This window comes from Gopherus flavomarginatus, chromosome 3 (assembly GCF_025201925.1).
Source record: "Gopherus flavomarginatus isolate rGopFla2 chromosome 3, rGopFla2.mat.asm, whole genome shotgun sequence".
NCBI classification, from domain to species: domain Eukaryota; kingdom Metazoa; phylum Chordata; order Testudines; family Testudinidae; genus Gopherus; species Gopherus flavomarginatus.
In genome coordinates, this window is record NC_066619.1 from 235,329,727 (window position 1) to 235,344,374 (window position 14,648).

General features: G+C 39.5%; 1 protein-coding gene across 18 annotated transcripts in view; it reads left to right on the forward strand.

Moving 5' to 3' along the window:
• Positions 1-10,198, forward strand: part of FRYL (FRY like transcription coactivator) — a 331,713-nt gene extending 321,515 nt beyond the window's left edge. For 14 of the 18 annotated variants that reach the window (XM_050947243.1, XM_050947242.1, XM_050947230.1 and 11 more), the window contains 4 exons: positions 4,597-4,614; positions 5,571-5,681; positions 7,512-7,708; positions 8,132-10,198. In XM_050947243.1, coding sequence (XP_050803200.1) covers positions 4,597-4,614; positions 5,571-5,681; positions 7,512-7,708; positions 8,132-8,390 — 585 coding nt within the window. In that variant the 3' untranslated portion in view covers positions 8,391-10,198. The remainder of the gene's footprint in view (positions 1-4,596; positions 4,615-5,570; positions 5,682-7,511; positions 7,709-8,131) is intronic. The other 4 variants (XM_050947236.1, XM_050947237.1, XM_050947247.1 and 1 more) reach the window with 1 other exon arrangement.
• The last annotated feature ends 4,450 nt before the right edge of the window (positions 10,199-14,648 follow it).

Genomic DNA, 14,648 nt, shown 5'->3' on the forward strand with positions numbered 1-14,648 from the left:
GCTAGTGCAAGTATGTGTATGCAAGGAATCACAACCCTAGCTCACAGTGTAGAAATAGCCATAGACTTTGACCCTGCCAAGTCTTATGAATCACACATAATTATGTATATGTATCTTGAAAAATCAACGTGTAGAGAATCAGTTTTATCCAATATCTGAAGTGAGGGGCATTATATGTGAGAGGAGAGGCCTAAGCCATAAAAATTTTTGGATGTCTATATTCTGAACCCAAGTCAGGGGAAAAGGGAAGGGTTGCCAGGTGTCCAGATTTCGCCCAGAACACCCGGTCGAAAAGGAACCCTTGTGGCTCCTGTCAAGCACCACTGACAGGGCCATTAAAAGTCCAGTTGGCGCGGGGCTGGCAGGCTCCCTACCTGGCTCCGTGCAACTCCAGTGAAGCTGCCTTCATGTCCCCCTGAATCCTAGGCTTATGGGCAGCCACGGGGGCTGTGCGCACTGGCCCCGTCACAAAAGCTGGTTCCGCAGCCCCTATTGGCCAGGCACCTAAGGGCCGGAGGGACATGCTGACTGCTTCCTGGGAGCCGCCTCAGGGAAACACTACCCAGATCTCACACCCCGAGCCCCTTCCCACATCCCTTCCCCAGCCCTGAGCTCCCTCCCACACCCAAACTCCCTTCCAGAGCTAACACCCCTTCCTGCACCCCAACTCCCTGCCCCAGACATGAGCTCCCTCCTGCACTCCGAACCCCTCGGCTCCAGCCCTAGCCCCCTCGTGCACCCCAAACCCTTCATCCCTGGCCCTACCCCAGAGTCCTCACCCCCTTCCACACCCCAGCCCCCTGCCCCAGCCCGGAGCCCCCTCCCACACCCTGAATCCCTCATTTCTGGCCCCACCTCAGAGTCTGCACACCCAGCCAGAGCCCTCACCCCATCACGCACCCCAGCCCCCTGCCCTAGACCAGTGAAAATGAGCGAGTGAGTGAGTGGGGGAGAGCAAGCGACGGAGGGAAGGGGGATGTAATGAGTGGGGACAGGGTCTCGGGGAAGGGGCAGGGCCTCAAGGCAGGGGCTAGGCAAGGGTATTTGGTTTTGTGTGATTAGAAAGTTGGCAACTCTAGAAATGGGAATTATTTTTTTCCTTGTAGTCGACTATGAAATCTGTTTATAAGAATGTAACTTTTTTAAACAAAATCCATACAGTAGCATTGTTGGTGATGATATACTTATGTCTGTAATTAATTTTTATTTAAAATGTATTTTCAGCAGTAAAAATTCCCACTTTGCGCACATAGTTTCAGCCTAGAAAGGAATTTTCTCTTCATTTTTCACAAAATTCTATTTGGACCTATTTAAACTGTACAAGTCTCTTTTTTTAAAAAAAAAAAATCCCAATTCAGATGTTGCAAACAATTTAAAATGGCCAATATTTTTAACTCAGAAAAATGGCTAAGCACACAAGCTAAATACTGTTCATAAGGATTTTTAATGCGTATTAAAAATTGTTTATACCTTAATATCTTGCTTGACATGTGTTCCATTGTATAAGGCATGCACACTTTCCCTACACAGTGTCCTAAAGATTTATTACATACTTTACCTATGTAATAATAAAATAGTACTCTGCATTTATATATCATCTTACATTTTCAAAATGCTTTATAAACACTAATTAACTCTCCCAATATACTCATGAGGGCAGTGAGTATTCGTATTTCTGCTTATAGATGGAGAAATGGAGGGAGGGCCAAATTCAGTCCTTCTATAAGTGCTGGAAATAGGGGTGCTGGGGATGTTGCCGCACCCACTGGCTTGAAGTGGTTTCCATGATATGGGTTTACAGTTTGGTTCAATGGCTCTCAGCATCCCCACTATACAAATTATTCCAGCATACCTGTTTACTTCAAACCTGTACAGACATGTTAGAATCAGTGAAGGGCGCACAAGATTCAAGAAAGTTTTTCCAGAAAAGTTAAAGATGAGATTGTCAAAGGGGCTCAAGGGAGTTAGATGCCCAGCTCACATTGACCTTCAGTAGAAGTTGGGCATCCAACTCCCTGAGACACCTTTTGAAGACACACAGCCTAGATGGCTTGCCTGAGCCCACATGTTGAGTTAATGGCAAAGCTGCCTCCCAGTAATATGACTCTCTCACTGGATCATACATTTATTTAAAATTTTAAAAAAATTAAAGATATAATACCTGTTCACTCTCACAAAGGCAGGAAAGTGCAGTTAAGGAGTTTTCAAAAAATACACCTTTTACAGACTTTCTAAATACATTTAGAAATGACTTGAAGGAACTATTGTGGGTTACTGAATGTGGTACTTGTTTCAGAAGTCCTTGTAAGTGGAATGGAATGTTGATAAATTATTAAAGTAATCAACTAATGTACAGAGCATTAAAATGCTGTTATGATCAGAAAAAATGGCACCTCATTCAACAGATATGCTTAGTTCAGTGACATAAATAAGATTCTCTCCTACTACTATTTAGCACTGATGTCAATACAGCTAGGGAGCAAAGAGCTGAATTCTCTTCTGGCACGTGCATCATCAACAGAATTGTTAATTAAATCCAGTTACAGAATCCTTACTAATAATGATGACAAGTGAGCCAGAAAGAAAGCATCCTGACTGTCAGAAGATCCCAGTCTGAGATTGCGGGAATGGCAGTTAGAAAATTATGTTATCTGTAAACTGAGTAAATTTAATGTGAAAGTAATGGAGAGAGAATAAATATAAAACCACACAATACCGTTTTTACAGAGTAGAGCTTCACTTCAACTTTTAGAATGGCTCTGTTTATGCTTACATTCCCTGTAGAAATCCGTGTCTTTTTTTTTTTCATTTTTGGTTTATAATAGTAGTAATAGACTGTGCCTGGCATGTACTGGGACTTAATAACTGGCTGAAATTTACAAAATTAGCTCTTCTCTGCTGGTCACTAAGGGTATGTCTATGCACCAAAAAAAAAAAAAAAAAAAAAGTACAGCAGCAAGTCTGGGTGCATGTCAATTGACTCAGGCTCCTGAGGCTCCCACTGCAAGGCTAAAAATAGAGTGTAAATGTTTGGGCTCAAGCTGAAGCCTGAGCTCTGAAACTCAGCAAGGGTGGAAGTCTCAGAGCCCAGGCTCCAGCCTGAATGTCTACACTGTTAGTTCCACAGCACTTGCCCCGTGACTGAGACTCACTGCCACGGGATTGTTTGTTTTGCTGTATAGACGAACCCTATGGGCTTTGATGCTATACTTATTGAAGTCGGTAGCAAAACCCTCATTGATTTTCATGGTTCAGGATCAGGGTCTAATCTCCTGAAATTGCAAGGTGCCCAATAGTTACTGCTTGTTTAATTACTACACTATTTAGATGTTAGTGAGTACAGACTACAAAATAAAAAATAGGCATTGTATATATTCTGTGCATTTACATAATACTAAAGCATAAACTGGTCCTTTGTGGAAGAGTCACTTTGATTGCATCATCTCTCATATGCTTATTATTTATGTATGTATTAAGTGCCAACAATGTGCTTGGCACTGTATAAAACACAAAAGACCTTCCCTGCCCCAAATAACTTACACTCTAAGGCCTGTTGTACACTGGTGGCGGCATCTAGGATATGTGTAGTTACATGCCACAGTGAAAAGCGGGCTGTTTCCACCCTGCCATGTGTAGCAACTGAGAGTGTTTCCCTGCTGCAGGGAGCTTCCAGAGCCTTTCCCCAGTGCCTCCCCCCGCCAGAGATTTTCTGTGTGGCAGGGAAAGGCTTTGGCAGCAGGAAGGCAGTGGGACATTACACTACTAACGACAGCGGTGTAGATGGGGAAGACAGGGAGTATGAAGAGAGCTGTGTAGGATATGTATCCTAAGGTTCTGGTGTGTCTTTACTCTGCTCACCGAAGCAGTGCCTCACTGTCTACACTGTTATTTATACCCATGCTAGGGGTGCATGCAGTGTGTATGTACTCTACATGCTACTGTAAGTGTAGACATAGCCAGAAAAGGCTTTCCTGACATTTCCCACACACACACATGCACATTCTTCTTCTAAAATACCATATGCACAATCCTAGAGGGAAATTAGACTGTGAAAATCTTGCATTGAAGTATTGTAAAGGTCTTAATTAAAAACTCAAAAACAAAGATATTTTGAGTTGACTCAAAACCCAGATTGACATAACACCCTAAATTCATGGGGAAAGTGATTGGGGGGGGGGGTCATTTTTGTTTTTTTCCCCTATGTTCAAATATGATGGCATGGATTAAGGAAAACGGATTGTACAGATAATAAACCCAAATTGTTCTTTTTTCTGATGGTTTATATAAATATTTACACACATATAACTCCAGACCCCTCCTGTAGCAGTGTTGTAGTTGAAGTATATTTTTGTTAATGGGTAGGACAGCAAGAAAAAAAGTTACTCTTTGTCAGTTATATCAGCGAGTGTTTAGTAATTTCACTTGGAATTCAGACTGATATTTTTCCCACTCAATGAATCTTTTGAGAATGGTAGATATATTTCTTCCTCCAGTTTACCTGGGACATCTATAACCCTAATTAAAATAATTTCCTACACTAATTCTTGATCTTTTTCTTCCTTTGTATTTTTGTGACCTGCTCATCTTCTTGCTTAGCAAATGGAAATTCTAGCAGTAAGTGATGGTTCTTGATTTATTGAATACTTAACCATGTCAGTCAACAAACCGGTCTCCATCTGTCTCTTCTCCATTTGTGAGATAGTAATGTCTCATCATAGACTATTATAAAAATACTGCACGCTTCAATTTTGTATAGTCCTAACCCATGACCTAGTGGTCCTTTGTAGATAATATGATCCTGTAGTTAATACAAGTTAATAGTAGATGACTCCATTAGCAGTAGCTTCTCTAAATCTAAAGCAATATTAACATTGTCTTCTCGTTGACTAGTGTTTTAGATAAAAATATGCAAACAAAGCAGTGCATAAGTTAATATTGCTGCTCCATTCCAATAAGAATTTACCATCTGATATTTCTTAAAATAAAATCATAGTGAGCTTTCATAAGGAAACATTATTCTTATGTCTAAGAATTGAATTAGTTTCCTTTTGCTCTATCGTGCAATTGTAACCTTAAGTCTAGGGTTAATAGCATATTTACCTGTTTATATTAACATTGGGAAAAGAGGCCAGACTCATAAATCACAATTGTTTGTTTGGTATCAGATCTACTGTTTAAACTGACAAAACAGCCAAAAGAAATAAAAGCAATCTATGTATTTCCTGCTGGAGCATGGCATTTTGAAATGTCATTTGAATCCTTTTTCTTCTTGTTGGAAATGTGATTGCCCTTCTTAAAAGATAAACTTTTAACCTGCAAGAGCAATACTACTTTCTTTCTAATTACCAATCTAGTCCTGAATGCAGCTTTCACCTGCTTTCATCAGCTTCTCACTACATTAGCTTGTAAATCTTCTTGACATTTCCTTTTCTTCAGTAAGCAAATAAATATTTTTAATATTGTAAATTCGGTGCTGAACAAACTGGCTATGATTTATTGTCTGATTGTGTCATGTGTTAGTAGATTATCTTAAATTCAGGGAGTGCTAATGTTGCTGTTTACATTTGTAGGAGCTGGAGTTGTGTCGGAGGTTATACAAGTTGCATTTCCAGTTGCTGCTTCTGTTCCAAGCCTATTGCAAACTCATCAGCAAAGTAGATACAATCAAAAAAGAGGCAGAGGTAAAGGAAATAATATTATTTAGCTACCTATTATTGGTGGTCAAAAACAATACCCATTAAAAATCATCCGCGGGTCATCTCTTTTGAAAATGGAAGTGTGTATACCAGCTGTTTTGTAGCCAAGAGATAAAAGGTTTAATTAGAACTTATAATTCAGTGACTGAGAAAATAATTGCATCTGTGTTGATCCTTGGACTACTTGAAAGCTCTTTAATACACAGTAATGCAGGGAGCCCAATTATCTTTAAAAAATCAAGGATTTAAAATGTTCTGTGTCACTGTTGGTGTATAACAATCAAACCGTAAATGAGGTACGTTAACTCCAGTCAAGAAGATTCTGTTATGAAGACTCTTTCTTCCTCCACTGAGTCTTCTCTTCTGATTATACAACTATGTACCGTTTGCAATTAGTGTTACAGCTTTAAAGCCATATTCAAGTTTCAGGTGAATATAACCTATCTGTGCATATGTATACAAAAAGCTGGTAGTATGTCTTCAACACAACTAAAAATCAGGGAGCAGGTGTCTCAGGTTGGAAACACAACAAAGAGGCACCCAACATTAGTGACATTTCTAAAAAAAAAAAAAAGCTAATAGAGGTTTTTACAACAGAAGGTTAATTAAAAGAGCCTGTAGGGCCATACAAAACTGCTGAGTTGAAAGGGCAGCTGGGCACTTAATGAAGAGGAAGCAATTTTAAAGCTGTCACTCAGTGTGCATTGGCTAGCCTACTTGAGCTAGCTTGAATCCAACTACCAGAGGTAACAATAACAATGAAGACAGCACAGGGTGGACTTCAGCGTAGTTAGTACAAGCTTGGCACAGACCCTGGGTACATAGCTCATTAGCCTGCTCTGAAGCCTATGCTATGCTCTCGAGTGCTCCTTTTACCCTTGCTAGGTGACTCAAGCTAGCTCAGATAGGCTAGCCAATGCACAGCTTTTGCTGTGTAGACTTACCCTCTTTCTCCTCAAGCTTCTCCCACACTCCTTATTAGTTACACACACCTCCCTCCCCCATAATGGGCACCTGGATATTTTCATTCTTCAGATCCCAGTATGCACATTTTGTTGATAACATTGGGTAATGTTGATGAAAGGATGTCTCCCCTAGTCAGGGGTGCTATGACAATTGAGCATGCATATTTATCCCCCTTGGCTCCCCAGTCACCATGTCAGACGTAGAAGCACTTCAGAGTATAGGTCTTGTGTCTTACTCATACTCTGTGGCTAAGGAGTTTTCTTTCCCACCTGTCCTGTCTGGGGAATTATGATCTTGGTTTTGCTTTCTGTGTAGACCATGATAGATTGAGTGCAAACTCAGGAACAGCGCTGCAGTATGTGCACTGGCTGGACCATACTATAGTGTTTGGTCACCACTGCTATATATGTGTACTGAACTTTTTCTTTCTTTCTATACATTCAGATTTTCTTTATTTGTAATAGAATCATTTCAACTTTATTTTATTCTTCCAAAAGAGGCTGCTACTTTACGTTGATTTGATACATGGCTACAGGTGGAAGGGTTCATGGCCCACCAATTACAGTGTGATTGCAAGGTAAGAATTCCTGCAAGGAATTCTGAAGAACTGACTAAGGACAGACTAGGTGAAAGCCCAAATGCTCATTACAAATACTTGACTCGTGTAATCATCCATATGCATGAGTGTTTGGGCCAAGGGGCCACATTGGTGCCCTTGTCTGTATCCCCGCCTCATGCACAGTTCTAGGGGGGTGGGGTGAAGTGCACATCCCTATCTTCCTGCAACACTTAATTCGGCTGAAAAGAGTTTTGGATCCAGAAAGGCTCAACTCTCCATATTTCTTTTAGGTTATAAACATGTCAGAAGAACTTGCCCAGCTGGAGAGCTGTCTGAAAGAGGCTGAATCTGCCTCAGACAGTGGTATTGAAGAAATTGAAATATCAGAGGCTTCCCAAGCTAGCACAGAAACTGCCATTCATTCTCTCATTGAAACCTTGAGAAGCAAGGAGTTTATATCAGCTGTAGCACAGGTCAAGGCTTTCAGGTAAAATGTTAAATTATTTAAATTATTATGCTTTTAGAGCAACACTTAGTTTCGTAATAGACATTTTAAATTTAAACATAGGCTTGACTCCAATTTTTTTTTAACTCTTGCTAGATGTCCTTGTTGAAAAGGACAAACCTGACTGTTTTTGTGTTTTTCTCTTGTGGATTTCACCATTTAAGAAGGGTAGTTCTGATTTTTAACAACTGTAACCTTTTGAAAAATAAACAATGTATATTATTCTGTAAGAAAATGGCATCTCGTTAAGTATAGGACTAGCACCTTAGAACTCTGTCTTCTCACATTCTTTTCCTATATAACACACACACACTCTTTAAAACAAAAATGAAAGTCATGTTGACTAATTGCTTTATTTTCTTTTGAAAGAAAATATTATTAAATATTTAAATTATATGTTCACAGGTCTATTTGGCCCAATGACATATTTGGCAGTTCTGAAGATGACCCAGTCCAAACGCTGTTGCATATATATTTTCGTCATCAGACGTTGGGCCAGACGGGTAGCTTTGCAGTAGTAGGCCCTAACCAAGACATGTCAGAAGCCAGCTCAAAACTGATGGAACTTAATCTAGAAATTCGAGAGTCTCTACGCATGGTTCAATCCTATCAGCTTCTAGCAAAAGCCAGACCTGTAGGAAATATGAGCAGCACTGGAGTCTGAACAGCTTTTCATTTAATAAAGAAACAAAGCTAAGGATGCCTCAGAACATTATCAAGCACCTTTCATAAAAAATAAACTGATGGCCAATACAGAATTTTAACATAGCACGAAATTTCATCAAAAAACAAAGATCTAAAAACCAATGGCGTTAACATCTTACTGACTGCTGTTTCTACACACAACAGTTGTGTGGTGTGGGCAGTAGTGATTTTTTTTTTATTATATAGATATAAACTACATTAAAGGAAAAGGGCTAAAAGCAATGCATATATATGCATTATTTTCTGTAGAAACAGAATTGTAAGTGCTGTTGCAGTAATGGCCTCCAGATGTTGAGACAAGTAAAGCAGGTGGGATGAGGCTAAAATCAAGGCTGATTCATTTTGGCTGAAAACCTGCAAGATTTCCCGGTTTTACAACAGTAAGTGTAATCAACTACTAATGCCTAATGACACACTGTGCAGTGTCATGAAGAATGTGCAGTCATACATGAGCAGAAAAAGGACTTGTAAAGACTTTGCAAAAACTATTGATTTCTCAATGTTTTGTTTTGCTTTTTGTTTTGTCTGTAATGAGGAATTGTGTGAGAGTTGAAATGTATGGATATATGACTGTTGCATTTTGAAGGTATGGATGTTTGTTGATAAGGTCTCAGAGCATGCCTAAAAGAGCAATGCAAGATTATTTTTGGAGAAATTTTATTTTATTAGCTCTAATCCTCATAGTGTGTAAATGTTAGGACATTTAATAATATTTTAAACTGGGATTCCCCAGTGTTTCTAAAAGAAATAATATATCTTAACTTTATTGGAATGCTGCTCAGTTCTCTGATCAGTGCTTATGTTACAAATATTGATAACTAACCAAAAAGTAGCTGCCTGCAGAGACTTTAAAATGTATATTAAAGATATATGCTGCCCATCAGCAATTCTCATTAGAAGAAAGTTAACTTATTTTATTCTGTATATATTCTAGAAACTGTATAGTGCAAAACCAGTATTTTTCTTGTACATTCATGCAATGCACTGTTATGTGAGAATAGATGTACAAAGCTAATGGAGGGGAGGGGAACAGTGGCTATTGGTAGTAGAATACATGACTTGCAGTCAGTGTAGTCTGCTGAGTTCAAGAAAAGAGGTGTGGACGCATTTACACGTATCTTCATAACTCATGTTACACCTCAGGAACTGGGACTACAGGAAAAAAATGAAAGGAAGAGTAAACACTATCAAAACATGCAAACCGGCAATATACTTCTGTATACTGATAGTTCATAGTCATTTTTCACTGTAGCATAAAATGAACTGGATTCTGTTGAAAATCATTTTGTAAAAGAAATACGTGAATGCAGTCCCATGATTCCTGTGATTTGAAAGGAACACCCAGTATTTTTATATGCATCTCTTACCCACTGTGATTTTTTTTTTTAAACTGGGATCTGTAATTCCAGAGTTTAGAATGTACAAATGAAATTCTTAGCTTTGCCTTTTCTTGGGGAAGTGGCCCCCACTAGAAATGTAATTATGCTGAAATGCATTAATTGAAGGCACTGTGCATGCTGTTGGACTGCTGACAGTAGTTGTTACCTTAAGCTCTGTAACTGGTCAAGGCACATTCATAATCACTGTATTTTTTGACCTGATAAAATTGAATTATTTTGATGTTTGTGGTACTGTAGCTGGTGTTCTTAATTATTTAATAAGTATTTACTGGGGATATGTAGTTTTATTTAGTGGCGCATTACACTTTTATTTACATAATCTTTTACCAGCCCCCTTTTTTTTGTAAAATAAAAACATTGTACCTGTCATCCTGTGTATTTTGTGCAAGCTAGAAGGATAAGTGTCATTTTTTAGACATTTGTAAACATTGAAGTGGAAATATTTAACATACTGTACAATTTCAGCAATGAATTAGCAAACATTTGTGTTTTCTTCTCACTGGTTCTGTCTACACTAAGCATTTTAGTGTGCATCAGACTGTAATATGGCTTATACTACACATGCCTCACATCTAATTATGAATTCCAGTACACAATTCCTAACCAGTAACGTGTGCAGTTTTTGGAACTTTCCATTCTTGCAATTATCAGACTAAACTGGTTCCCAGCAATATTCTCTTCCTTTATAGTCTAGCCTTATCTGGGTGTTTTCTCCCAATCCACCTTCCTCCCAAGCCTCTGAAGGAACATCTTAAAATGCACTACACAGTGTCTTCCTAGCACTCTTTTCTCCCACACCAGCTATCCATGCAGCCACAAATTGGTATACCACTTCTTTGTTAAGTGTACTTTATTTTGCTAACAGGAGCAAGCTTTACACATCCAGTTCTTATAACTAGCTGGATTCTTGTGCTAGCTGCTATCCTAGATTAATATTATTGTAGATGATCAAGCACCTGATCTGATACTGGGGGGTCAATGACCTGTTAACCTTCTCAGGTACACCCCCTGGTTCAGAAGGTAAAGGTTTAGCCAAGTGAAATCATGAGAGTTGCTGAATATGCTGTTGCCTGGAGTGTCAACTAATGCAAATGGGGGTGGAGAAAGCAATGAAGGATTAGTCCGAGAAGACCTTTGCAACCAGGTGTCCAACAAACCAACCCTAAGATAACTTGTACTTTATTAGAGGGGTAGCCATGTGAGTCTGGATCTGTAAAAGCAGCAAAGAATGCTGTGGCACCTTATAGACTAACAGACGTTTTGGAGCATGAGCTTTCGTGGGTGAATACCCACTTCTTCAGATGCATCTGAAGAAGTGGGTATTCACCCACGAAAGCTCATGCTCCAAAACGTCTATTAGTCTATAATGTGCCACAGGATTCTTTGCTGCTTGTACTTTATTGAAAAACTGGCCTAGATTTTTAGCAACAAACCACAATCCATCCTACTTCACATACACAGGAACTTTGTGACAGTCCCTGCAACCCCCTTTGAAATTACACAATCCAGTGTCCACAACAGGTATCGTGCTATGGGAACAGAAGTTTGCATTGGGCATAGGCCTGAGACAGGGCCAGGGAGTTCTTGCATTTGACACAAATCAGGACTCCCTACCAAGTGTTTAAAACATACTAGAGTATGAAACTAGAGGATGGACAGCCCACAGGATTAATCTATTACTGCCATTATCAAAAGCACCCAATCCTCTAATTGCCAGAAGTGCTGGAAGAAATAGTAGCCAGGGAGGGTGGAAACCAGATGTTATCCCCACCCTACTGTTCCCTAGTTATAGCATTTGCTTGACTAATACCAGCCACTGTAGTGAAGCAACATGCAGCAAGCCCCTTCTCAAACTATATTAAGATCCAGTCTCTTGCCTCATCAATGATGCAGCACCTGCAGTGATGTAGGATGATATGGCAGAAGCACCTGTTTTCAAAAGAAGTGTAGTGATAACTGCAGCTCTCTATGCTTTCCTCATGGCAATCATTTAATTTTTGTGTAATGAAAATATGAATTGCATACAGGTAAATTTTGAAAGGATATTCTATATACAGATGTCAGCGTGAAGAAAACTAGAAGCAGCATACAAATGCCTCTGTGCATTCAAGTTCTGTGACAATCATAGAACTGTATCATTCTGAGGTCCATAACACTGACCTCCACTATTGCATCTTTAATAAGAAGGTAGTCTTATAAATCTGATTCTTAGGTAACTGGGGGGAAAAAAAGATTACTTTTTCCATATCCCACAGGCCATAGTCTTCCCCTTCTGATCAAGTCTGCTGTTCCAGGACAGAAGAGTTTTCTGATGCACTATTCATAGCCCACAGAGCAATGACGATGTACCTCAAACACATGGACTGCTTCAGAAAAAAGTCAGCACCCTTATCTTTCCATCCAAAACAAGACAACTTGTCCATAGCCAGATGGATAAGATGATGTGTTAGAAATCCATACACTGCACTAGGTGGGCAGGTTCCAAGGTTCATTTAATGCAGTCCAATGTAGCTCTCATCTAAAAGGAGCATCAGTCACCTTAAAAGAAATCAAGAAGTTGTCTATATTGTCCTTTCATACTTTCATTAAGTTGTCCAAGATTAGCTTGTTCTCCTCTGGTGAGGTCTCCTTTTGGGAGAAAGGTGTTCTATGTAGTAGTCTCTAAAGAAAGTGTTCTCTCCTGACAGGGACTGTAGAAATGTGTGTCTGACTTCTCTCCTGATCTCTCTTCCCACTACTTTCCATAGTGCTCTCCATCTTATTAGATATGCAAGGTCAGGAGCCAGAAGGGAAAAAATGTTAGATTGAGGGAAAAGTTCAGTTCTAGAAAGGAAATGATCAGCTAACACATCCTTTCTGATAAAGTACTGGTTAACATCTCATCTAAAACACAGATTCCAAGGCCAGAAGGGACCACTGTGATCATCTTGTCCAACCTCTTGTGTTAAACAGGCCCTAGAACTTCACCAAAATAGTTCTTAGAAAATATCTTTTAGAAAAACATCTGATCTTGATTTAAAAATTGGTAGTGATGGAGACTCCAGCAAGACCCTGGATAAACTCCTAGTGGTTAATTACCCTCATTGTCAAATTTGCTTTTATTTCCATTTTTAAATTTGTCTTGCTTCAACTTCCAGCCATGGAATCGTGTTATACCTTTCTCTGATAGGCTGAGGAGTCCCTTAATAAATTTGTTCCTTATGTGGATACTTAACTAATCAAATCGCCCCTTAGACTCAAAGAAAAAAAGATCACTATAAAGGTATTTAATCTTTTAACCATGCTCATGGCTCTTCTCTGAACTCTCTCCCCTTATTCAACATTCTTGAATTCTGGGCACTAGAACTGGATGCAGTATTCCAACAGCAGGCTCATCTATCTACTCTAGATTCCTGTTTGGGCTACAGCATCACAGTGGAAGCTCATGGTCAGCTGATTTTCCTCAGAAATGGTAAACTGGAAAAAGATTTATGGGTTGTGGAAGATAGAGTTCCCTAGCCTGTAAGTAGGGCCTACATTCTTTGTTCCTAGATGTAGGAATTTTACCATATTAAAATGCATATTGTTGGCTTATGTGCCATTTACTAAGTGATTGAGATTGCTCTGAATCCATGATCTTTCCTTATTTACCACTGCCCCATGGTGGGTGGGTGTGTTATCTGTATCCTTTGTAGTTTCTTACACATCCTGGATTAGAAATCATTAGAGTGCAAGGCCCAGGATCAATCCTGGAAACACTCACTTAATGACAATTCCCCCTTTATTTTACATTAAGATCTCACTTACCTAGTTTTTAAATCCATTTAATGTGTCATGTTAATTTTATATCTTTCTAGTATTTTAATCAGTGTCATGTCATATAAAGTCAAACACCTTAAAGGCTAAGTATTACATTTACACTATTACCTTTATCAATACTTGTAATTGCATTAGTTAGAGATCTATTTTCCGTAAACCTATGTTGATTTGCATTAAATTATGTAACCCTCCTGTAATTCCTTGATTAATCAAGTCCCATATCAGCTGCTCCATTATCTTACCTGGGATCCATGTTGAACTGACAGGCCTATAACTACATGGGTCAAAATTGTAATTATGTACATGGGTATGAGTTGTAGGAGTTAGTAATAAGTATTTCTAAAAGGTTTGGCCATATCTGATGGAAATATAGACTACCTCTCCATCTGTGCAAAGGTGGCACAGCCCATTAATGGATTGGAGAAAAGATTTTCCATCATTCTACATATTGATGTGATTAAAGATATTTGCTGTGTAGCAGAATTTGGCTTAAAGACTCATCTTTTGACACTGGCACTCTACAACCCTCACTTTAGAAAGAAGTGGCCAGTATTATAGCTACATAGAAGCCAGTAGTCAGATTCTCTCAGACCATTTGTGGGGGCGGGGGGGAGGGGTGTGCAGAGAATAGGGAAAAGAACCTAGGAGGAAAGTCTCAGGACAGTCAGTATAAGAAGACAGACAGGGCCAAGCATGTCCTTCCAAGAATCTGAAATAGCATAGGGAAGGGAAGGGTAGAAGAGATGGAGGGGAAAGACAAGAAAAGGGCACCAAAACCAGAGTGAAAGGGAAATAAGGCAGCAGAAAGGAAAGCAGTAGCTGGACAGCCACATACAAGTTTGCTGCCATGCTGGAGGCAATGTAGTTTGTCCTTGCATACCAAACACCACTACTGCTGCTGCACACTCCTCCCCCCAAATACAGCAACTCACATCTTTCCCTCAGAGAATCTTCCTCTTGAGAGTTACGGCCCCTCTCTCTCAGTGGATACCCAGAGATACAAGCCAGACTATTCACAT